At 43.8% G+C, this 26,428-nt stretch overlaps 2 protein-coding genes across 2 annotated transcripts; both read left to right on the top strand.

Annotated features, from left to right (window-relative positions):
• Positions 1–7,259: 7,259 nt before the first annotated feature.
• Positions 7,260–20,324, top strand: LOC123489801 (polysialoglycoprotein-like; the record flags this gene model as incomplete). The annotated part of the gene is made up of 7 exons (XM_045220192.1): positions 7,260–7,361; positions 7,486–7,551; positions 7,768–7,851; positions 7,981–8,013; positions 8,050–8,690; positions 19,206–19,271; positions 19,701–20,324. Coding segments are annotated over 7 exons (1,616 nt in total), but the record flags the coding sequence as incomplete, so codon positions are not given.
• LOC121547024 (polysialoglycoprotein-like) lies at positions 19,005–19,961 on the top strand. The gene is made up of 4 exons (XM_045220194.1): positions 19,005–19,081; positions 19,206–19,271; positions 19,488–19,571; positions 19,701–19,961. The coding sequence occupies exons 1-4, from the start codon at positions 19,027–19,029 to the stop codon at positions 19,904–19,906; spliced, it is 411 nt and encodes a 136-aa protein (XP_045076129.1). The 5' UTR covers positions 19,005–19,026; the 3' UTR covers positions 19,907–19,961.
• Positions 20,325–26,428: the final 6,104 nt, after the last annotated feature.

Genomic DNA, 26,428 nt, shown 5'->3' with positions numbered 1-26,428 from the left:
TGTGTGTATGCATGTGTGTATATGTGTGTATGTGAACTGATGGTCAGGAGAGCAGTTTTAGAGTGGAAAACTACAGCCCGCCTACAGAGGGGAGGGATTTTTTTGTATGACGTATGAGTATAAAAGATGGACTCTGAAATTGTGATGGCAGAATTCTCAATGAATAAATATCTCTGACTATGCAGATCGGGACTCTGTCCGTTACTTAAATCCCAAAAGACTTACAACCTTTTGGGAGACGCACAGAGACACAGAATAGTTTGATAAATAATTCACATAACAGTAGGGAAGGAAGCAAACTGTTACAGTGATGATGTTGACATGGATCACTGGTTGCATTGATTAGATTATACGAAAGGGATTGTCCTACCAACCCATGGCGGCTAGGATAACATAGTAATTAAAGTGACCTCCCTGTGAATAGATGTTTTGTTTGTTTTGACTATAATTTAACAATAATCTGTCACCTCCTAAAGTAACGTTAGATGGAAAGACAGAGGTAATAATATAATATAATAATATGCCATTTAGCATACGCTTTTATCCAAAGCGACTTACAGTCATGTGTGCATACATTTTTACGTATGGGTGGTCCCGGGGATCGAATCCACTACGCTGGCGTTACAAGCCTCATGCTCTACCAATTGAGCTACAGAGGATAATAGAGATTGTAGAGGGTTTCCTTGGTTAAAAGGAAAGTAGGTTAATTGGGGAATTACAAATGTCAAATTGGACTGTTTGAGTAGACTGGTATTAAAATATTGCTTTCTAGTAATGTGAATGCAAATATGTAATTAGGTGTAGTGGTTTGTGGATAGAATTTACTAAGGCAATGATTTAGTAAGCGGGTGAAAGAGATCGTGCTCGCTGGGCTATATCGGGATGTAAAGGACGCCGGGGGTAATGTGAAGCAGAGATCTGAATAGTTGAATAGGAAACGTTCTTTGACAATTTTTTATAATTATTATTCAATTCTATAGTTTGCGTAACACCAGTGAGTTATGTAGACAGTTAATTCATTCTAAAATGATAATCTGTTTCTGGTACGTTGAACAATGGGGGTAATTTTGAATATTACGCTGATGAGGAAGTATATTTTTTCAAGGTTCTGGATTTATTAAACAATAGGTTTATATTTTAATACATCAATGCAACAGGTTGCGATGATTACATTACCGGAAAGGGTTTATAGGTATACTTAATACAACGTGGTATTATCTGATGTGTTTTGAGTAGGATTTTTTCTTCTAGGATTGGTGGAAGTAACCTACAGTATGTATGTTAAGGAAGACGTAGGAGATCACATCTCAAACGACTTTTTAATAGACACTTGGGATCAAATATCACTGATTCTTTATGCGTAGTAATTGATTATATTTGCGAAAGACTAAAATATTTCATTTAGAGGGGTGACAGGAACAATCTAAGGGGAAACAGATATTTACTATGTCGTTGAACAGTGATCCAGCAACGATACCATGATAATTTGATATGGGATCAAATGGAGTTGATTATGGGGTTGAATAATCATTGTGAGAATTACAAAGAATGAAGTCTAAAGGGTAATCAATTAAAAATACTCATTGTAAACTCAGAGAACCTTGAGTGGTTTTCATCTTTTAAGAGGGTTTATGTCATCTTCTTCTGGAGTAGTTAATTTCAAACAAACGATTAATGAGTTAAGGGAGGACAGTGGAATTATCATCGCCATGCTTGTTGATGATTAAGAGTAAATGTTAACAATTTGTAAACTTTCTTTTCCAGGAGAAAGGGCTTTCATTATCTTTTTCAGATGTATGTGGTCTTGGGAGGAGGTGTTAGTTACATTCGGCAGTTTGATAAGTATGACGATATCGGGATTAGGTCGTAAGAGGGAGCTACCAAATTAAATAAGGCCTGGACATTTTTGTTTGTTGTTTTCAAATATGGTTTTCCAAATAACCACACACAACCCACATATCATAATGGTTATATAGGGTTTTTATTTTTATTTTAGGGGGTTTTAAAGGGTTAGAGATGATAAGTCTTAAAGGGGCACACACATGGAATTTTCTGAAGTTTTTGTTCTATGAGTGAGTTTTGGGTAAACACGTGATTTCTTTTGAGAAGAAATGTAATGAGGACTTACTGTACACTTGGGATACACAAAATTTATGAAATGAAATTGACTGTTGTTAAAGATTAGTCTACTATAGAATGAAACACTTCTTTGAAGGGTTTGAATGACCTCTGACCTCTGTCCTGACTTTCTAGTGTGATTTGATCACCCACACTGGAAAACTGAGAGACATAGGATGAGGAATTTAAGTTAATTTATTATACCGAGTTGAGGGTAATTTATAATACTAATAATTATGAAGAAGTTTATAATTTGGCAATAGACCTATATATCATTCGGACCATGACAAGGACAGAGTGAGAGAGCTAGTCCTGAATGAGGCACACCTGTCGCTAGTCAAATTTAGTATTCCTTGAATTACCTTATGGGATACAATTAAGTTAAGGTGTTATCAAAGGTTGTCATTTTAATTTCATTTATTATTTTCGTTTACGTTGTTTTGTTTTTTGAACATATGAATCACGATGTGAGTCATGTGTCCAAAGGGGGGAAGTACTGGTCGCATGGGGCTTTTTGGTAAATATGCAAATTGTATTAAGAATATGAGCAGTAGTAATGAATGTGTTATGGGTTAGATTAAATGTTTTATGGGAAAGTGTGTAGAGGAGGCCTGTCTCTGAAACTAGTGACCTATAAACTGCAAGAATGAGCACTTCCTAATCTCAAGGCTTGTCCTGACTGATAAGAAGACAGGGTATAGTAGCATACGGTGTCTCAACTAACTATGTTCTTAAGACTTTCTTCCCACGGGTGAAGTCTTCTCTGCCCAACCTAGCAGGAGAATAGGAGCATTGTCTGCGCCCTGGAGACTGGCGGTAAAGGATTACAGAAGTAAGAGATGGACAAAACCTAAGTGGGGAGGTCAGTACTAGGTGTTGCTGGCTACATCGATGGAGGGGAAAGTAGCAGAGAGAGATACCTGCATCCATGTGTCCCACTGTAGGAGTGTTCCAACCCCAGAGGAGGAAGATGGCACCGCCAATGCTGAGCATTGTTTTATTTTGTGTCTGTGTGTCTTTGCAGCAGTGACTCTCAACTTCCCTATTGGTACGATGCCAGAAGGACACAATCCACAGAACGATGTTGATAAATGGAGAAGGACTCTGCATGATCCGAGACCCTAGTGACGGAAGAAGGTTCAGAGCTAAAGGGACCATACATCGTCACCCAGGCTACACCAATGGATGTACGGATAGAGGGGAGATCGACCTGGTATCATCTAAACCACTGCAACAGAGTACTACGAGGAAACTGACGACCTAGAGATGAGGGAGCTGAGGACGCTGGAGCTGACCAGAATCAGGTGATGGGAGACGATGGCAATGGGAATGCTACTGATGAGCTACGTGATATGGCTGATTCCCTCGGCGGAGGGACAGAACTCCAAGAACATCCAAGAACTTCAACATCTTCCAAAAGTTCCAGAATCACCTGACTTTCACACCAGTCATTTCTCTGTCTGTGGAGGGTTTCCCTAACAGAAATTGGGGAGTATATTAGAAATTGGTATTAAGAATAATTGGTCAAACATAATAATTTCTAATATATTCAACGCTTATATTGATTTCTTGGATTAGAAATTAACTCAACTAAAATGTTATGTTCTGTCTTCTCTTGAGGTAAATACAAATGGTGTCTTGATGCATAGCAGGGATAATTGGGCCTACAAAATTGTGAACCTAAAAAATAAACAAAACTCTAAACCGGCTGAAGATGAACATCAGAGGCGTTGAAGACGTTCCTGTACAGCACCACTTCTACCTGCAACCGGTCTACAAAAGCCAATCGAAGCTATCAACGGATTGTCTCTCATGCCTTTTTTTCTCAGGAGTGGCACAGGAGTCCACGAGGATTGAGGATGGAGAGAGATCTGTTCAAATAAAACATTTCTCATGTTGTTGGTATACTGGTTGGCAAATGGACAAAACAGAATGGGGTGTAGAGATGGTGGTGACTCGGATGAGACACTGAAGTTGGGATATTGTCATGGGCAAGTCATTTTGAACTATGAAGATGTCTGAAGAAGATAATGAAGAGACGCCAGAAGATTTAAGTGCCGGGGAAGGAAGGGGTTGGTAAGCTGTGTCAATAATACATTTGGATTTATCTAAATTTCCTAATTTGGGTAGGAGGTACAGTTGAAGTCGGAAGTTTACATACACTTAGGTTGGAGTCATTAAAACTCGTTTTTCAACCACTCCACAAATTTCTTGTTAACAAACTATAGATTTGGCAAGTCGGTTAGGACATCTACTTTGTGCATGACACAAGTAATTTTTCCAACAATTGTTTACAGACAGATTATTTCACTTATAATTCACTGTATCACAATTCCAGTGGGTCAGAAGTTTACATAACCTAAGTTGACTGTGCCTTTAAACAGCTTGGAAAATTCCAGAAAATGATGTCATGGCTTTAGAAGCTTCTGATAGGCTAATTGACATAATTTGAGTCAATTGGAGGTGTACCTGTGGATGTATTTCAAGGTCTACCTTCAAACTCAGTGCCTCTTTGCTTGACATCATGGGAAAATCAAAAGAAATCAGCCAAGACCTCAGGAAAAAAATGGAAGACCACTACAAGTCTTTGTTGATCCTTGGGAGCAATTTCCAAACGCCTGAAGGTACCACGTTCATCTGTACAAACAACAGTACGCAAGTATAAACACCATGGGACCACGCAGCTGTCATACCGCTCAGGAAGGAGACGCGTTCTGTCTCCTAGAGATGAACATACTTTGGTGCGAAAAGTGCAAATCAATTCCAGAACAACAGCAAAGGACCTTGTGAAGATGCTGGAGGAAACAGGTACAAAAGTATCTATATCCACAATAAAACAAGTCCTATATCAACATAACCTGAAAGGCCGCTCAGCAAGGAAGAAGCCACTGCTCCAAAACCGCCATAAAAAAGCCAGACTATGGTTTGCAACTGCACATGGGGACAAAGATTGTACTTTTTGGAGAAATGTCCTCTGGTCTGATTAAACAAAAATAGAACTGTTTGGCCATAATGACCATCGTTATGTTTGGAGGGAAAAGTGGATAGCTTGCAAGCCGAAGAACCCCATCCCAACCGTGAAGCACGGGGGTGGCAGCATCATGCTGTGGGGGTGCTTTGCTGCAGGAGGGACTGGTGCACTTCACAAAATAGATGGCATCATGAGGAAGGAAAATTATGTGGATACATTGAAGCAACATCTCAAGACATGAGTCAGGAAGTTAAAGCTTGGTCGCAAATGGGTCTTCCAAATGGACAATGACCCCAAGCATACTTCCAAAGTTGTGGCAAAATAGCTTAAGGACAACAAAGTCAAGGTATTGGAGTGGCCATCACAAAGCCCTATAGAAAATGTGTGGGCAGAACTGAAAAAGCGTGTGCGAGCAAGGAGGCCTACAAACCTGACTCAGTTACACCAGCTCTGTCAGGAGGAATGGGCCAAAATTCACCCAACTTATTGTGGGAAGCTTGTGGAAGGCTACCCGAAACATTTGACCCAAGTTAAACAATTTAAAGGCAATACTACCAAATACTAATTGAGTGTATGTAAACTTCTGACCCACTGGGAATGTGATTAAAGAAATAAAAGCTGAAATAAATCATTCTCTCTAGTATTATTCTGACATTTCACATTCTTAAAATAAAGTGGTGATCCTAACTGACCTAAGACAGGGAATTTTTACCAGGATTAAATGTCATGAATTGTGAAAAACTGAGTTTAAATGTATTTGGCGAAGGTGTATGTAAACTTCCGACTTCAACTGTATATACACTGCTAAATTAATAGTACGAAGAATGCATTGAGATAATTATCTGTAGTTATTCTCAGGATGAGGAAGGTCATAATAGAATTATGGATATATATATACGGTATGTTAATATAATTGTACATTCTGACAGTTGTAATGTGTGATAAAGTTGAGGGTTTTAATTTTGAGTGATAGGACCAATGTGAATCACTTAGAATTGTCATTCAAAATTTGGTTGAGATAAGTAATTTGGTTTTGGTTATGATTTATAAGTTGACTGAGTGATTTAAGTAAATTGTTAGTATATATGAGTAACTAAAGATGTTGAAACTATTTTCAGCATGAATGGTATTGCTTGTACAATTGCGAGATAACTGTCTTAAATAGATATTATGGTTAAAACAGCGATACATTATTGTAATGTCTTAGGATACACTTAGGATTTATTTTGAACATCATTCAGGTTACTAATTATAGAGCCCAGAATAAATTGTTATTATTTACACTTACTGTGGTAATATCTATGAGAGTTTTATGTTAAAGTAAGCAACGACCACATACATTCGCTGGGACCCTATTCCCAGCTAAGTGACATGAAGCAGCAGGACTGGGGACCACAGCCAGGATGGTGCACTTATCCTGGGGAGAACCTAGGGAAGAGAGGGGGTGGGGGATGGGGAAGAGGAGGGCGATCGGGGGAGAAACACAGAGACAGACATTTTAAAAGATTGGAGATGACTATCCATAAAAACAACACACATGTTCTCAGACACTAGCTTGGAGATCCGTGACAGGATGTCTGTCACCCCGCTGAGCCTCTCCTGCAGTTTTGGGGTCACATCCACTTGAATGTCCTTCATACGAGGGACCTCCACCAGCCGAGACTCCTACAGAGCAAAGGAGGAAAATATGACATTTATGATTTATGTTAAAAATAATAAAAGATGGGGATTTTTTTCCCAAAACGACTTGCAGCTAACATATATATTTATATATGTGATCTATGTAAATAAAGGAATATAACACAGCTGTAAAACTGTGAATGAGTATATGGTGGAGGTCTACCTATTTCCCAGGAGCATAATAACAAGTGGATTTGGGTACAGTGTTTATTTCCCCTAATATCTTTGAAGAATATACCTAAAATCATTAGGCCTACTTCTTTCTACTGCTGATCTGAGACCAGAAGGGTAAAACATTGCAGATAGAAATGCAATATATAGAGTATAAAGGATTGCCTGCCCTCCAAAGAAGAAACATCTGTTCTACATGATCTATTTCTATCTGAACGTTACACCTCAATCAAGCTTGTTAATTGATCGTTAAGTCTTGTTTGGCTTCAGGTGGGAGTCAGGTAAAGGGTCATTAGTGGCCTATATAAGCCTCTTACAGGCCATGGGAAGACATTACTTGTTGATAGCAAGACTGTTGTTGTTATCATGGGAGCTCTGAGAGGATTGCTGCTCTTTGTGCTGACTGTTGGGGTCTTCAATGGTTGGTTGACTAATGTTTTATTTGGATTGAAGGGCTTTGTTTGGGAACTATGCTTAACTTTGTAAATTGGATTAAAATGTGACTACTGTTTTGTGAGCTTCTCTTCTGTCAACTCTCTCCTCAGTTTGTTGTTCCCCTGTTGGAAAGTCCAAGAAGCAAGATCGAGTCTCTCTACAGAGGAGATTTGGAGGTAAGCGTTCTTTCCCCCACGTTTTATCCCATCCCTTGTAGCAATGTTCTTTGTCTCTGTATATGGTGGTGTTTGCGTTACTCTTTGGTGTTAATTGGCTTTAGTCAAATATTGACTGTTTAGAGACCAGAGGATCCCTTTAGTTTCATAATGTTTAGCCAGGAATTGTCAACCTTTGCTGTTGTAATAACTTGCTTGTGTACCGATATTTCTCAGAGCTAGCATCAAATGACGTCTCCATTGCACATGCCCTGGCCTTGCTCCGGTCCATAGTGTCTGACTCTAAACAAGCCAGAGAAGGTAAGGCCTGCAACATACTCTTACAACTGTGCTGAGTTGAGTGGTGTGCAATGTTGCGACACAATCAAATGGAACTGTAGCACAGATATGCTCCTGTAGAATGCCCAACTGTTTTGGTCTGTAATGCAGAGTATTTGGAGACCAATGACGACGACTCTACTGGTGCCGCTACCGGCTCGCCTGACGACGACTCTACTGGTGCCGCTACCGGCTCGCCTGACGACGACGACTCTACTGGTGCCGCTACCGGCTCGCCTGACGACGACGACTCTACTGGTGCCGCTACCGGCTCGCCTGACGACGACGACTCTACTGGTGCCGCTACCGGCTCGCCTGACGACGACGACTCTACTGGTGCCGCTACCGGCTCGCCTGACGACGACGACTCTACTGGTGCCGCTACCGGCTCGCCTGACGACGACGACTCTACTGGTGCCGCTACCGGCTCGCCTGACGACGACGACTCTACTGGTGCCGCTACCGGCTCGCCTGACGACGACGACTCTACTGGTGCCGCTACCGGCTCGCCTGACGACAACGACTCTACTGGTGCCGCTACCGGCTCGCCTGACGACGACGACTCTACTGGTGCCGCTACCGGCTCGCCTGACGACGACGACTCTACTGGTGCCGCTACCGGCTCGCCTGACGACGACGACTCTACTGGTGCCGCTACCGGCTCGCCTGACGACGACGACTCTACTGGTGCCGCTACCGGCTCGCCTGACGACGACGACTCTACTGGTGCCGCTACCGGCTCGCCTGACGACGACGACTCTACTGGTGCCGCTACCGGCTCGCCTGACGACGCACGACTCTACTGGTGCCGCTACCGGCTCGCCTGACGACGACGACTCTACTGGTGCCGCTACCGGCTCGCCTGACGACGCGACTCTACTGGTGCCGCTACCGGCTCGCCTGACGACGACTCTACTATCAAAAAGTAAACAAGTGGGTATGGTACGATCTCCTCCGCTCTTGAGGTCTCCAGCACAAGTGGGAAAGTCTGTAGACCAACAGCCTTCTGTTACTGACCATGCTATTGAGGAACCATTCACCTCTGCAACTGGGATTTATTGGCCACAAACATGGAAATCTGAAGCGGGACATTGTGCTTAGGAGTCATGCAAGAGTTCATGGGTACTGTAGTCCAGGGTGTGTGGCTCTGCATTTGCTTGTTTTGCCTCTAAATTAAACTTTGACTCTAATACTTGTGTCAGTGTTTTTGTAGGTTCATACTTTGACATGAGGTCAGTTACCTGACTTGAGTAACTGGGTTGATGTGTACATTATTGCATGACTATAAACATGCTTTTGCATCAGCATTATTACAATGACCCCTTTGGGTATAAACAGGTTAAATGCTAGATTTTTTAAATTACCATTTGACATTGGTATTGATATCTGCTGTGTAGGTCAATGTATGCTAGTAGCATCCTACTTGGTTTTTAGAATCTAATGGGTCCTAGTCCATGGTAACTTGTTTACTGGGTTTTAGAACTGAGGTCTTAGTTTGGGGGTGGTACATGTCAATGAGGATGTTGCAGAATCTGTGAATAATAGTGAAGACATCAACACTATGGAATCATGTAGTAACCAAAAAAGTGTAAAACAAATCCAAATATATTTGAGATTCTTCAAAGTAGCCACCCTTTGCCTTGATGACAGCTTTGCATTCTCTCAACCAGCTTCATGAGGTAGACACCTGGAATGCATTTCAATTAACAGGTGTGAGAAACGACAGTCCATTACTTTCAGACATGAAGGTCAGTCAATCCGGAACATTTCAAGTACTTTGACAGTGTCTTCAAGTGCAGTCAAAACATCTAGCGCTGTGATGAAACTGGCTCTCATGAGGACTGCCACAGGTAAGGAAGACCCAGAGTTACCTCTGCTGCGGAGGATAAGTTCATTAGTTACCAGCCTCAGAAATTGCCGCACAAATAAATGCTACAGAGTTCAAGTAACAGACACATCTCAACAAACTGTTCAGTAGAGACTGCGTCTATCAGGCCTTCATGGTCAAATTGCTGCAAAGAAACCACTACTAAAGGACACCAATAAGAAGAGACTTGCGTGGGCCAAGAACCACAAGCAAATCAAATTCTATTGGTCACATACACGTGTTTAGCAGATGTTATTGGGGTGTAGCGAAATGCATGTGCTTCTAGCTCCGACAGTGCAGTAATATCTAACAATTTCACAACATATACCCAATATACACATCTAAGTAAGGAATTAATTAAGGACATATACATATTATCCGAGGCATTAACGTTAGGTGGTTGGTAGCTGCTGTACTTAATTACAGCTACTGATTGCAGTCTGCCAGTTTGGCTTTATACATAGCTTGGGCTTTGTCGAGTAAGGCTTAAACTATGTATTTAGATTGTAGTTAGGTATTATAGGTAGGCATCGTGGGCTGTATATTATTAAGTAGTATAGGTAGGCATCGTGGGCTGTTGTGGGTAGTTGTTGTGTAGTTATTGTAGGTTACTTTTGTATTCGGCGGTGCCGGGTGTAGCACGAAGCTAGCTAACTCACCTCCTGGATTAGCTGGCGAGTAGCTATTAGCAACGGTAGCAACTAAAAACAATATCCTTTTAGCCAGCTACATTCGTTCGCAGCGACGCCGTTTTTCAAACAAAGTCAACACAGCAGCCATTGCTAGCTAGCCAACACTACCAGCTGGCTGTACTGTAGTAGCTAAATACATTATCTTTGTGCTAGCTACCCAACGTTTAATCATTGCTGCGTTATGAAAGGTAAGCTTGGCTTCTTATATGGTGTTGAGTAAAGATTAAACCATGTATTTAGATTGTAGGTAGGTATTGTAGTTAGGTATTATAGGTAGTTTACTCAGGTAGTTATTGTAGGTTATTGTAGGTAATTATTGTAGGTAAGTATTGTATTCGGCGGACCCCGGCGAAGCACGAGGCTAGCTTACCCACTACTTGGACCAACAAAGCTAGCTAGCGGGTAGCTACTGGTAACTTTTAGCAACTGTGGTTAGTTGTTTCCAATGTTATTTCATTTTTAAGAGTACCTGTGATTGAGCCAGCTAGCTGCCACCATTCAGCTGTTTTTGTAACCTCATTATCCGAGGCATTAACGTTAGGTGGTTGGTAGCTGCTGTACTTAATTACAGCTACTGATAACAGTCTGCTGTAGTTTACAACAATTCTAATTTCTAAAGTGGAAGTTGGGAGAGTTTTATTCGGGTGGTTCAGTGAAACAATTATAGTTTCTGAGGTGGAAGTTGGGAGAGTTATATTTTTTTTGGTGAGGGAGGCCTGCTCTCTCCTTTCCCAGATGTTTAGTTCATTTCATTCCGATCTCCTCTGCATTATTGTAGCCATCTGCTGCAGCCTGTCAACTATGCCTCTGCCTATCCCTGTTCTCTCCTCTCCGCACAGGCTACACAAACGCCTCACACCGCGTGGCTGCTGCCTCTCTAACCTGGTGGTCCCTGCACGCACCACACACCTGGAGTTCCAGGTCTCAGGCAGCCTCTGGAACTGCCGTTCTGCCGCCAACAAGGCTGACTTCATCCCAGCCTATTCTACCCTCCAGTCCCTCGACTTCCTGGCGCTGACGGAAACATGGATTACCACTGAAAACACTGCTACTCCTACTGCTCTCTCCTCGTCTGACCATGTGTTCTCGCATACCCCGAGAGCATCTGGTCAGAGGGGTGGTGGCACAGGAATCCTCATCTCTCCCAAGTGGTCATTCTCAATTTTTCCCCTAACCCATCTGTCTATCTCCTCATTTGAATTCCACGCTGTCACAGTCACTAGCCCATTTAAGCTTAATATCCTTGTCATCTATCACCCTCCAGGTTCCCTTGGAGAGTTCATCAATGAGCTTGACGCCTTGATAAGTTCCTTTCCTGAGGATGGCTCACCCTTCACATTTCTCTCTGCCTCCTTCTTTCCACTCCTCTCCTCTTTTGACCTCACCCTCTCACCGTCCCCCCCTACTCACAAGGCAGGCAATACGCTTGACTTCATCTTTACTAGATGTTGCTCTTCTACTAATCTCACTGCAACTCCCCTCCATGTCTCCGACCACTACTTTGTATCCTTTTCTCTCTCGCTCTCCTCCAACACTACTCACTCTGCCCCTACACAGATGGTAACGCGCTGCCGCAACCTTCGCTCTCTCTCTCCCACTACTCTCTCCTCTTCCATCCTATCATCTCTTCCCTCTGCTCAATCCTTCTCCCTCCAATCTCCTGATTCTGCCTCCTCAACCCTCCTCTCCTCCCTTTCTGCATCCTTTGACTCCCTGTGTCCCCTATCCTCCCGGCCGGCTCGGTCCTCCCCTCCAGCTCCGTGGCTTGATGACTCATTGCGAGCTCACAGAACAGAGCTCCGGGCAGCGGAGCGGAAATGGAAGAAAACTAAACTCCCTGCCGACCTGGCATCTTTTCACTCCCTCCTCTCTACATTTTCTTCATCTGTTTCTGCTGCTAAGGCCACTTTCTACCACTCTAAATTCCAAGCATCTGCCTCTAACCCTAGGAAGCTCTTTGCCACATTCTCCTCACTGCTGAATCCTCCCCCCACCCCCCCTCCTCCCTCTCTGTGGATGACTTCGTCAACCACTTTGAAAAGAAGGTTGACGACATCCGATCCTCGTTTGTTAAGTCTAATGACACTGCTGGTCCTGCTCACACTGCCCTACCCTATGCTTTGACTTCTTTCTCCCCTCTCTCTCCAGATAAAATCTTGCGACTAGTGACTGCAGGCCGCCCAACAACCTGCCCGCTTGACCCCATCCCCTCCTCTCTTCTCCAGACCATCTCCGGTGACCTTCTCCCCTACCTCACCTCGCTGATCAACTCATCCTTGACCGCTGGCCATGTCCCTTCCGTCTTCAAGAGAGCGAGAGTTGCACCCCTTCTCAAAAAAACCAACACTCGATCCCACTGATGTCAACAACTACAGACCAGTATCCCTTCTTTCTTTTCTTTCCAAAACTATTGAGCGTGCCGTCTTTAGCCAACTCTCTTGCTATCTCTCTCAGAATGACCTTCTTGATCCAAACCAGTCAGGTTTCAGGACTGGTCATTCAACTGAGACTGCTCTTCTCTGTGTCACGGAGGCTCTCCGCACTGCTAAAGCTAACTCTCTCTCCTCTGCTCTTGTCCTTCTAGACCTGTCTGCTGCCTTTGATACTGTGAACCATCAGATCCTCCTCTCCACCCTCTCCGAGCTGGGCATCTCCGGCGCGGCTCACTCCTGGATCACCCCCAGGGCTCAGTTCTAGGCCCTCTCCTTTTCTCCCTATACACCAAGTCACTTGGCTCTGTCATATCCTCACATGGCCTCTCCTATCATTGCTACGCTGACGATACACAACTAATCTTCTCCTTTCCCCCTTCTGATAACCAGGTGGCGAATCGCATCTCTGCATGTCTGGCCGACATATCAGTATGGATGACGGATCACCACCTCAAGCTGAAACCTGGCAAGACGGAGCTGCTCTTCCTCCCGGGGAAGGACTGCCCGTTCCATGATCTCGCCATCACGGTTGACAACTCCGTTGTGTCCTCCTCCCAGAGTGCGAAGAGCCTTGGCGTGACCCTGGACAACACCCTGTCGTTCTCCGCTAACATCAAGGCGGTGACCCGATCCTGCAGGTTCATGCTCTACAACATTCGGAGAGTACGACCCTGCCTTACACAGGAAGCGGCACAGGTCCTAATCCAGGCACTTGTCATCTCCCCGTCTGGATTACTGCAACTCGCTGTTGGCTGGGCTCCCTGCCTGTGCCATTAAACCCCTACAACTCATCCAGAATGCCGCAGCCCGTCTGGTGTTCAACCTTCCCAAGTTCTCTCACGTCACCCCCCTCCTCCGCACACTCCACTGGCTTCCAGTTGAAGCTCGCATCCGTTTCAAGACCATGGTGCTTGCCTATGGAGCAGTGAGGGGAACGGCACCTCCGTACCTTCAGGCTCTGATCAGTCCCTACACCCAAACGAGGGCATTGCGTTCATCCACCTCTGGCCTGCTGGCTCCCCTTCCTCTGCGGAAGCATAGTTCCCGCTCAGCCCAGTCAAAACTGTTCGCTGCTCTGGCACCCCAATGGTGGAACAAGCTCCCTCACGACGCCAGGACAGCGGAGTCACTCACCACCTTCCGGAGACATTTGAAACCCCACCTCTTTAAGGAATACCTGGGATAGGATGAAGTAATCCTTCTAGCCCCCCCCCCCAAAAAAATAAAAAATATATAAAATTGTTGTAAAGTGGTTAACCCACTGGCTATAGGGTGAATGCACCAATTTGTAAGTCGCTCTGGATAAGAGCGTCTGCTAAATGACTTAAATGTAAATATGGACAAGCGATGTTAGAGCGGCATGGACTAAGATACAGTAGAATAGTATAGAATTCAGTATATACACATATGAAATGAGTAAAGCAAGATATGTAAACATTATTAAAGTGGATGGTGTTCCATTTCTTAAAGTGTCCAGTGATTTCTATAAGTCTATAGGCAGCAGCCTCTAATGTGGTAGTGATGGCTGTTTAACAGTCTGATGGTCTTGAGATAGAAGCTGTTTTTCAGTTTCTGTCCCAGCTTTGATGCACCTGTACTGACCTCGCCTTCTGGATTCTTTGCTGCCCTTCTTGACACCAGGCCATCCTCCAAAAGTCTTCGCCTCACTGTGCGTGCAGATGCACTCACACCTGCCTGCTGCCATTCCTGAGCAAGCTCTGCACTGGTGGTGCCCCGATACCGCAGCTGAATCAACTTTAGGAGACGGTCCTGGCGCTTGCTGGACTTTCTTGGGCGCCCTGAGGCCTTCACAACAATTGAACCTCTCTCCTTGAAGTTCTTGATGATCCGATAAATGGTTGATTTAGGTGCAATCTTACTAGCAGCAATATCCTTGCCTGTGCAGCCCTTTTGTGCAAAGCAATGATGACGGCATGTGTTTCCTTGCAGGTAACCATGGTTAACAGAGGAAGAACAATGATTTCAAGCACCACCCTCCTTTTAAAGCTTCCAGTCTGTTATTCTAACTCAATTAGCATGACAGAGTGATCTCAGGCCTTGTCTTCGTCAACACTCTCACCTGTGTTAACGAGAGAATCACTGACATGATGGCAGCTGGTCCTTTTGTGGCAGGGCTGAAATGCAGTGGCATTTTTTTGTTTGTGATTAAGTTCATTTTCATGGCAAAGAGCGACTTTGCAATTAATTGCAATTCATCTGATCACTCTACATGACATTCTGGATTATATGCAAATTGCCATCATCAAAACTGAGGCAGCAGACTTTGTGAAAATTATTATTTGTGTCATTCTCAAAACTTTTGACCACGACTGTATACACTCTGTTACAAGTCTCTCCACGAACATCTGGTAATCATCATGAGCACTCCCATTCTTTGATGTTATTACTCTTTACCCCAAGTCAGTATATCCTGTCCATCAATCATGCTATCATAAACATCAGTAATCTCCTCTGACATAACAGAATGTAGACTCTGTGGCACCAAGCCAATTATCTAGTAACTCTAACCTGGTCCCCACGATGCTATGACATGACATAACACTATAAAAACCTCATATCACTAACCTAAATGACAAAGTGAAACGAAGGAAGCCTGTACAGAATAAAAATATTCCAAAACATGCATCCTGTTTGCAATAAGGCACTAAAGTAAAACTGAAAAAAAATGTGGCAAAGAAATTAACTTAATGTCTTGAACATAAAGTTATATTTGGGGCAATTCCAACACATCACTGGGTACCACTTTTCATATTTTCAAGCATGATGGTGGCTGCATCATGTTATGGGTGTGCTTGTCATCTGCAAGAACTAGGGATTTTTGGGGGGGATACAAATAAATGGAATAGAGCTACTGTAAGTACAGGCAAAATCCTAGAGGAAAACCTTTTATTTTTATTTATTTTATTTCACATTTATTTAACCAGGTAAGCCAGTTGAGAACAAGTTCTCATTTACAACTGCGACCTGGCCAAGATAAAGCAAAGCAGTGCGATTAAAAACAACAACACAGAGTTAAATATGGGGTAAAACAAAACATAAAGTCAAAAATAGAACAGAAAATATATATACAGTGTGTGCAAATGTAGCAAGTTATGGAGGTAAGGCAATAAATAGGCCATAGTGCAAAATAATTACAATTAGTATTAACACTGGAATGATAGATGTGCAAGAGATGATGTGCAAATAGAGATACTGGGGTGCAAATGAGCAAAATAAATAACAATATGGGGATGAGGTAGTTGGGTGGGCTAATATCAGATGGGCTGTGTACAGGTGCAGTGATCGGTAAGGTGCTCTGACAACTGATGCTTAAAGTTAGTGAGGGAAAAAGGAGTCTCCAGCTTCAGAGATTTTTGCAGTTCGTTCCAGTCATTGGCAGCAGAGAACTGGAAGGAATGGCGGCCAAAGGAGGTGTTGGCTTTGGGGATGACCAGTGAGATATACCCGCTGGAGCGCATACTACGGGTGGGTGTTGCTATGGTGACCAATGAGCTAAGATAAGGCAGGGATTTGCCTAGCAGTGATTTATAGATGGCCTGGAGCCAGTGGGTTTGGCGACGAATATGTAGTGAGGACCAGCCAACAAGAGCGTACAGGTCACAGTGGTGGGTAGTATATGGGGCTTTGGTGACAAAACGGATGGCACTTTGATAGACTACATCAATTTTGCTGAGTCGAGTGTTGGAGGCTATTTTGTAAATGACATCGCCGGTCGGTAGGATGGTCAGTTTTACGACGGCATGTTTGGCAACATGTTGCAAAATAGGAAGCCGATTCTAGATTTAACTTTGGATTGGAGATGCTTAATGTGAGTCTGGAAGGAGAGTTTACAGTCTAAGCAGACACCTAGGTATTTGTAGTTGTCCACATACTCTAAGTCAGACCCGTCGAGAGTAGTGATTCTAGTCGGGTGGGTGGGAGCCAGCAGCATTCGATTGAAGAGCATGCATTTAGTTTTACTTGTGTTTAAGAGCAGTTGGAGGCTACGGAAGGAGTGTTGTATGGCATTGAAGCTCGTTTGGAGGTTTGTTAACACAGTGTCCAATGAAGGGTCAGATGTATACAAAATGGTGTCGTCTGCGTAGAGGTGGATCTGAGAATCACCAGCAGCAAGAGCGACATCATTGATATACACAGAGAAAAGAGTCGGCCCTAGAATTGAACCCTGTGGCACCCCCATAGAGACTGCCATAGGTCCAGACAACAGGCCCTCCAATTTGACACATTGAACTCTATCTGAGAAGTAGTTGGTGAACCAGGCGAGGCAGTCATTTGAGAAACCAAGGCTATTTAGTCTGCCAATAAGAATGCGGTGGTTGACAGAGTCGAAAGCCTTGGCCAGGTCGATGAAGACGGCTGCACAGTACTGTCTATTATCGATCGCGGTTATAATATCGTTTAGGACCTTGAGCATGGCTGAGGTGCACCCATGACCAGCTCGAAACCGGATTGCATAGCGGAGAAGGTACGGTGTGATTCGAAATGGTCGGTGATCTGTTTGTTAACTTGGCTTTCAAAAACTTTCGAAAGGCAGGGCAGGATGGATATAGGTCTGTAACAGTTTGGATCTAGAGTGTCACCCCCTTTGAAGAGGGGGATGACCGCGGCAGCTTTCCAATCTCTGGGGCTCTCTGAGAGGTTGAACAGGGTAGTAATAGGGGGTTGCGACAATTTCGGCGGCTAATTTAAGAAAGAAAGGGTCCAGATTATCTAGCCCAGGTGATTTGTAGGGGTCCAGATTTTGCAGCTCTTTCAGAACATCAGCTGTCTGAATTTGTGTGAAGGAGAAGCGGGTGGGCATGGGCAAGTTGCAGCGGAGGGTGCAGAGCTGGTGACCGGGCTAGTGGTAGCCAGGTGGAAAGCATGGCCAGCCGTAGCAAAATGCTTGTTGAAATTCTCGATTATTGTAGATTTATCGGTGGTGATAGTGTTTCCTAGCCTCAGTGCAGTGGGCAGCTGGGAGGAGGTGCTCTTATTCTCCATGGACTTTACAGTGTCCCAAAACTTTTTGGAGTTAGTGCTACAGGATGCAAATTTCTGTTTGAAAAAGCTAGCCGTTGCTTTCCTAACTGCTTGTGTATATTGGTTCCTAACTTCCCTGAAAAGTTGTGGGCAGAACTGAAAAAGCGTGTGCGAGCAAGGAGGCCTACAAACCTGACTCAGTTACACCAGCTCTGTCAGGAGGAATGGGCCAAAATTCACCCAACTTATTGTGGGAAGCTTGTGGAAGGCTACCCGAAACATTTGACCCAAGTTAAACAATTTAAAGGCAATGCTACCAAATACTAATTGAGTGTATGTAAACTTCTGACCCACTGGGAATGTGATTAAAGAAATAAAAGCTGAAATAAATCATTCTCTCTAGTATTATTCTGACATTTCACATTCTTAAAATAAAGTGGGGGAGAAACACAGAGACAGACATTTTAAAAGATTGGAGATGACTATCCATAAAAACAACACACATGTTCTCAGACACTAGCTTGGAGATCCGTGACAGGATGTCTGTCACCCCGCTGAGCCTCTCCTGCAGTTTTGGGGTCACATCCACTTGAATGTCCTTCATACGAGGGACCTCCACCAGCCGAGACTCCTACAGAGCAAAGGAGGAAAATATGACATTTATGATTTATGTTAAAAATAATAAAATATGGGGATTTTTTCCCAAAACGACTTGCAGCTAACATATATATTTATATATGTGATCTATGTAAATAAAGGAATATAACACAGCTGTAAAACTGTGAATGAGTATATGGTGGAGGTCTACCTATTTCCCAGGAGCATAATAACAAGTGGATTTGGGTACAGTGTTTATTTCCCCCTAATATCTTTGAAGAATATACCTAAAATCATTAGGCCTACTTCTTTCTACTGCTGATCTGAGACCAGAAGGGTAAAACATTGCAGATAGAAATGCAATATATAGAGTAAAAAGGATTGCCTGCCCTCCAAAGAAGAAACATCTGTTCTACATGATCTATTTCTATCTGAACGTTACACCTCAATCAAGCTTGTTAATTGATCGTTAAGTCTTGTTTGGCTTCAGGTGGGAGTCAGGTAAAGGGTCATTAGTGGCCTATATAAGCCTCTTACAGGCCATGGGAAGACATTACTTGTTGATAGCAAGACTGTTGTTGTTATCATGGGAGCTCTGAGAGGATTGCTGCTCTTTGTGCTGACTGTTGGGGTCTTCAATGGTTGGTTGACTAATGTTTTATTTGGATTGAAGGGCTTTGTTTAGGAACTATGCTTAACTTTGTAAATTGGATTAAAATGTGACTACTGTTTTGTGAGCTTCTCTTCTGTCAACTCTCTCCTCAGTTTGTTGTTCCCCTGTTGGAAAGTCCAAGAAGCAAGATCGAGTCTCTCTACAGAGGAGATTTGGAGGTAAGCGTTCTTTCCCCCACGTTTTATCCCATCCCTTGTAGCAATGTTCTTTGTCTCTGTATATGGTGGTGTTTGCGTTACTCTTTGGTGTTAATTGGCTTTAGTCAAATATTGACTGTTTAGAGACCAGAGGATCCCTTTAGTTTCATAATGTTTAGCCAGGAATTGTCAACCTTTGCTGTTGTAATAACTTGCTTGTGTACCGATATTTCTCAGAGCTAGCATCAAATGACGTCTCCATTGCACATGCCCTGGCCTTGCTCCGGTCCATAGTGTCTGACTCTAAACAAGCCAGAGAAGGTAAGGCCTGCAACATACTCTTACAACTGTGCTGAGTTGAGTGGTGTGCAATGTTGCGACACAATCAAATGGAACTGTAGCACAGATATGCTCCTGTAGAATGCCCAACTGTTTTGGTCTGTAATGCAGAGTATTTGGAGACTGACGACGACTCTACTGGTGCCGCTACCGGCTCGCCTGACGACGACGACTCTACTGGTGCCGCTACCGGCTCGCCTGACGACGACGACTCTACTGGTGCCGCTACCGGCTCGCCTGACGACGACGACTCTACTGGTGCCGCTACCGGCTCGCCTGCACGACGACTCTACTGGTGCCGCTACCGGCTCGCCTGACGACGACGACTCTACTGGTGCCGCTACCGGCTCGCCTGACGACGACGACTCTACTGGTGCCGCTACCGGCTCGCCTGACGACGACGACTCTACTGGTGCCGCTACCGGCTCGCCTGACGACGACGACTCTACTGGTGCCGCTACCGGCTCGCCTGACGACGACGACTCTACTGGTGCCGCTACCGGCTCGCCTGACGACGGCGACTCTACTGGTGCCGCTACCGGCTCGCCTGACGACGACTCTACTGGTGCCGCTACCGGCTCGCCTGACGACGACTCTACTGGTGCCGCTACCGGCTCGCCTGACGACGACGACTCTACTGGTGCCGCTACCGGCTCGCCGCCTGACGACGACGACTCTACTGGTGCCGCTACCGGCTCGCCGCCTGACGACGACGACTCTACTATCAAAAAGTAAACAAGTGGGTATGGTACGATCTCCTCCGCTCTTGAGGTCTCCAGCACAAGTGGGAAAGTCTGTAGACCAACAGCCTTCTGTTACTGACCACGCTATTGAGGATCCATTCACCTCTGCAACTGGGATTTATTGGCCACAAACATGGAAATCTGAAGCGGGACATTGTGCTTAGGAGTCATGCAAGAGTTCATGGGTACTGTAGTCCAGGGTGTGTGGCTCTGCATTTGCTTGTTTTGCCTCTAAATTAAACTTTGACTCTAATACTTGTGTCAGTGTTTTTGTAGGTTCATACTTTGACATGAGGTCAGTTACCTGACTTGAGTAACTGGGTTGATGTGTACATTATTGCATGATTATAAACATGCTTTTGCATCAGCATTATTACAATGACCCCTCTGGGTATAAACAGGTTAAATGCTAGATTTTTAAATTACCATTTGACATTGGTATTGATATCTGCTGTGTAGGTCAATGTATGCTAGTAGCATCCTACTTGGTTTTTAGAATCTAATGGGTCCTAGTCCATGGTAACTTGTTTACTGGGTTTTAGAACTGAGGTCTTAGTTTGGGGGTGGTACATGTCAATGAGGATGTTGCAGAATCTGTGAATAATAGTGAAGACATCAACACTATGGAATCATGTAGTAACCAAAAAAGTGTAAAACAAATCCAAATATATTTGAGATTCTTCAAAGTAGCCACCCTTTGCCTTGATGACAGCTTTGCATTCTCTCAACCAGCTTCATGAGGTAGACACCTGGAATGCATTTCAATTAACAGGTGTGAGAAACGACAGTCCATTACTTTCAGACATGAAGGTCAGTCAATCCGGAGCATTTCAAGTACTTTGACAGTGTCTTCAAGTGCAGTCAAAACATCTAGCGCTGTGATGAAACTGGCTCTCATGAGGACTGCCACAGGTAAGGAAGACCCAGAGTTACCTCTGCTGCGGAGGATAAGTTCATTAGTTACCAGCCTCAGAAATTGCCGCACAAATAAATGCTACAGAGTTCAAGTAACAGACACATCTCAACAAACTGTTCAGTAGAGACTGCGTCTATCAGGCCTTCATGGTCAAATTGCTGCAAAGAAACCACTACTAAAGGACACCAATAAGAAGAGACTTGCGTGGGCCAAGAACCACAAGCAAATCAAATTCTATTGGTCACATACACGTGTTTAGCAGATGTTATTGGGGTGTAGCGAAATGCATGTGCTTCCAGCTCCGACAGTGCAGTAATATCTAACAATTTCACAACATATACACATCTAAGTAAGGAATTAAGAACATATACATATGGACAAGCGATGTTAGAGCGGCATGGACTAAGATACAGTAGAATAGTATAGAATTCAGTATATTCACATATGAAATGAGTAATGCAAGATATGTAAACATTATTAAAGTGGATGGTGTTCCATTTCTTAAAGTGTCCAGTGATTTCTATAAGTCTATAGGCAGCAGCCTCTAATGTGGTAGTGATGGCTGTTTAACAGTCTGATGGTCTTGAGATAGAAGCTGTTTTTCAGTCTCTGTCCCAGCTTTGATGCACCTGTACTGACCTCGCCTTCTGGATTCTTTGCTGCCCTTCTTGACACCAGGCCATCCTCCAAAAGTCTTCGCCTCACTGTGCGTGCAGATGCACTCACACCTGCCTGCTGCCATTCCTGAGCAAGCTCTGCACTGGTGGTGCCCCGATACCGCAGCTGAATCAACTTTAGGAGACGGTCCTGGCGCTTGCTGGACTTTCTTGGGCGCCCTGAGGCCTTCACAACAATTGAACCTCTCTCCTTGAAGTTCTTGATGATCCGATAAATGGTTGATTTAGGTGCAATCTTACTAGCAGCAATATCCTTGCCTGTGCAGCCCTTTTGTGCAAAGCAATGATGACGGCACGTGTTTCCTTGCAGGTAACCATGGTTAACAGAGGAAGAACAATGATTTCAAGCACCACCCTCCTTTTAAAGCTTCCAGCCTGTTATTCTAACTCAATTAGCATGACAGAGTGATCTCAGGCCTTGTCTTCGTCAACACTCTCACCTGTGTTAACGAGAGAATCACTGACATGATGGCAGCTGGTCCTTTTGTGGCAGGGCTGAAATGCAGTGGAATTTTTTTGTTTGTGATTAAGTTCATTTTCATGGCAAAGAGCGACTTTGCAATTAATTGCAATTCATCTGATCACTCTACATGACATTCTGGATTATATGCAAATTGCCATCATCAAAACTGAGGCAGCAGACTTTGTGAAAATTATTATTTGTGTCATTCTCAAAACTTTTGACCACGACTGTATACACTCTGTTACAAGTCTCTCCACGAACATCTGGTAATCATCATGAGCACTCCCATTCTTTGATGTTATTACTCTTTACCCCAAGTCAGTATATCCTGTCCATCAATCATGCTATCATAAACATCAGTAATCTCCTCTGACATAACAGAATGTAGACTCTGTGGCACCAAGCCAATTATCTAGTAACTCTAACCTGGTCCCCACGATGCTATGACATGACATAACACTATAAAAACCTCATATCACTAACCTAAATGACAAAGTGAAACGAAGGAAGCCTGTACAGAATAAAAAATATTCCAAAACATGCATCCTGTTTGCAATAAGGCACTAAAGTAAAACTGAAAAAAAAATGTGGCAAAGAAATTAATTTAATGTCTTGAACATAAAGTTATATTTGGGGCAATTCCAACACATCACTGAGTACCACTTTTCATATTTTCAAGCATGATGGTGGCTGCATCATGTTATGGGTGTGCTTGTCATCTGCAAGAACTAGGGATTTTTGGGGGGGGATACAAATAAATGGAATAGAGCTACTGTAAGTACAGGCAAAATCCTAGAGGAAAACCTTTTATTTTTATTTATTTTATTTCACATTTATTTAACCAGGTAAGCCAGTTGAGAACAAGTTCTCATTTACAACTGCGACCTGGCCAAGATAAAGCAAAGCAGTGCGATTAAAAACAACAACACAGAGTTAAATATGGGGTAAAACAAAACATAAAGTCAAAAATAGAACAGAAAATATATATACAGTGTGTGCAAATGTAGCAAGTTATGGAGGTAAGGCAATAAATAGGCCATAGTGCAAAATAATTACAATTAGTATTAACACTGGAATGATAGATGTGCAAGAGATGATGTGCAAATAGAGATACTGGGGTGCAAATGAGCAAAATAAATAACAATATGGGGATGAGGTAGTTGGGTGGGCTAATATCAGATGGGCTGTGTACAGGTGCAGTGATCGGTAAGGTGCTCTGACAACTGATGCTTAAAGTTAGTGAGGGAAAAAAGAGTCTCCAGCTTCAGAGATTTTTGCAGTTCGTTCCAGTCATTGGCAGCAGAGAACTGGAAGGAATGGCGGCCAAAGGAGGTGTTGGCTTTGGGGATGACCAGTGAGATATACCCGCTGGAGCGCATACTACGGGTGGGTGTTGCTATGGTGACCAATGAGCTAAGATAAGGCAGGGATTTGCCTAGCAGTGATTTATAGATGGCCTGGAGCCAGTGGGTTTGGCGACGAATATGTAGTGAGGACCAGCCAACAAGAGCGTACAGGTCACAGTGGTGGGTAGTATATGGGGCTTTGGTGACAAAACGGATGGCACTTTGATAGACTACATCAATTTTGCTGAGTCGAGTGTTGGAGGCTATTTTGTAAATGACATCGCCGGGTCGGTAGGATGGTCAGTTTTACGACGGCATGTTTGGCAACATGTTGCAAAATAGGAAGCCGATTCTAGATTTAACTTTGGATTGGAGATGCTTAATGTGAGTCTGGAAGGAGAGTTTACAGTCTAAGCAGACACCTAGGTATTTGTAGTTGTCCACATATCTAAGTCAGACCCGTCGAGAGTAGTGATTCTAGTCGGGTGGGTGGGAGCCAGCAGCATTCGATTGAAGAGCATGCATTTAGTTTTACTTGTGTTTAAGAGCAGTTGGAGGCTACGGAAGGAGTGTTGTATGGCATTGAAGCTCGTTTGGAGGTTTGTTAACACAGTGTCCAATGAAGGGTCAGATGTATACAAAATGGTGTCGTCTGCGTAGAGGTGGATCTGAGAATCACCAGCAGCAAGAGCGACATCATTGATATACACAGAGAAAAGAGTCGGCCCTAGAATTGAACCCTGTGGCACCCCCATAGAGACTGCCATAGGTCCAGACAACAGGCCCTCCAATTTGACACATTGAACTCTATCTGAGAAGTAGTTGGTGAACCAGGCGAGGCAGTCATTTGAGAAACCAAGGCTATTTAGTCTGCCAATAAGAATGCGGTGGTTGACAGAGTCGAAAGCCTTGGCCAGGTCGATGAAGACGGCTGCACAGTACTGTCTATTATCGATCGCGGTTATAATATCGTTTAGGACCTTGAGCATGGCTGAGGTGCACCCATGACCAGCTCGGAAACCGGATTGCATAGCGGAGAAGGTACGGTGTGATTCGAAATGGTCGGTGATCTGTTTGTTAACTTGGCTTTCAAAAACTTTCGAAGGGCAGGATGGATATAGGTCTGTAACAGTTTGGATCTAGAGTGTCACCCCCTTTGAAGAGGGGGATGACCGCGGCAGCTTTCCAATCTCTGGGGCTCTCTGAGAGGTTGAACAGGGTAGTAATAGGGGTTGCGACAATTTCGGCGGCTAATTTAAGAAAGAAAGGGTCCAGATTATCTAGCCCAGGTGATTTGTAGGGGTCCAGATTTTGCAGCTCTTTCAGAACATCAGCTGTCTGAATTTGTGTGAAGGAGAAGCGGGTGGGCATGGGCAAGTTGCAGCGGAGGGTGCAGAGCTGGTGACCGGGCTAGTGGTAGCCAGGTGGAAAGCATGGCCAGCCGTAGCAAAATGCTTGTTGAAATTCTCGATTATTGTAGATTTATCGGTGGTGATAGTGTTTCCTAGCCTCAGTGCAGTGGGCAGCTGGGAGGAGGTGCTCTTATTCTCCATGGACTTTACAGTGTCCCAAAACTTTTTGGAGTTAGTGCTACAGGATGCAAATTTCTGTTTGAAAAAGCTAGCCGTTGCTTTCCTAACTGCTTGTGTATATTGGTTCCTAACTTCCCTGAAAAGTTGTGGGCAGAACTGAAAAAGCGTGTGCGAGCAAGGAGGCCTACAAACCTGACTCAGTTACACCAGCTCTGTCAGGAGGAATGGGCCAAAATTCACCCAACTTATTGTGGGAAGCTTGTGGAAGGCTACCCGAAACATTTGACCCAAGTTAAACAATTTAAAGGCAATGCTACCAAATACTAATTGAGTGTATGTAAACTTCTGACCCACTGGGAATGTGATTAAAGAAATAAAAGCTGAAATAAATCATTCTCTCTAGTATTATTCTGACATTTCACATTCTTAAAATAAAGTGGGGGAGAAACACAGAGACAGACATTTTAAAAGATTGGAGATGACTATCCATAAAAACAACACACATGTTCTCAGACACTAGCTTGGAGATCCGTGACAGGATGTCTGTCACCCCGCTGAGCCTCTCCTGCAGTTTTGGGGTCACATCCACTTGAATGTCCTTCATACGAGGGACCTCCACCAGCCGAGACTCCTACAGAGCAAAGGAGGAAAATATGACATTTATGATTTATGTTAAAAATAATAAAAGATGGGGATTTTTTTCCCAAAACGACTTGCAGCTAACATATATATTTATATATGTGATCTATGTAAATAAAGGAATATAACACAGCTGTAAAACTGTGAATGAGTATATGGTGGAGGTCTACCTATTTCCCAGGAGCATAATAACAAGTGGATTTGGGTACAGTGTTTATTTCCCCCTAATATCTTTGAAGAATATACCTAAAATCATTAGGCCTACTTCTTTCTACTGCTGATCTGAGACCAGAAGGGTAAAACATTGCAGATAGAAATGCAATATATAGAGTAAAAAGGATTGCCTGCCCTCCAAAGAAGAAACATCTGTTCTACATGATCTATTTCTATCTGAACGTTACACCTCAATCAAGCTTGTTAATTGATCGTTAAGTCTTGTTTGGCTTCAGGTGGGAGTCAGGTAAAGGGTCATTAGTGGCCTATATAAGCCTCTTACAGGCCATGGGAAGACATTACTTGTTGA

The sequence above is a fragment of the Coregonus clupeaformis genome, unplaced genomic scaffold, assembly GCF_020615455.1.
Source record: "Coregonus clupeaformis isolate EN_2021a unplaced genomic scaffold, ASM2061545v1 scaf3316, whole genome shotgun sequence".
NCBI lineage: Eukaryota > Metazoa > Chordata > Actinopteri > Salmoniformes > Salmonidae > Coregonus > Coregonus clupeaformis.
The sequence above is the reverse complement of the archived record's forward strand: the minus strand, read 5'-3'. Positions and strand labels throughout refer to the sequence as shown.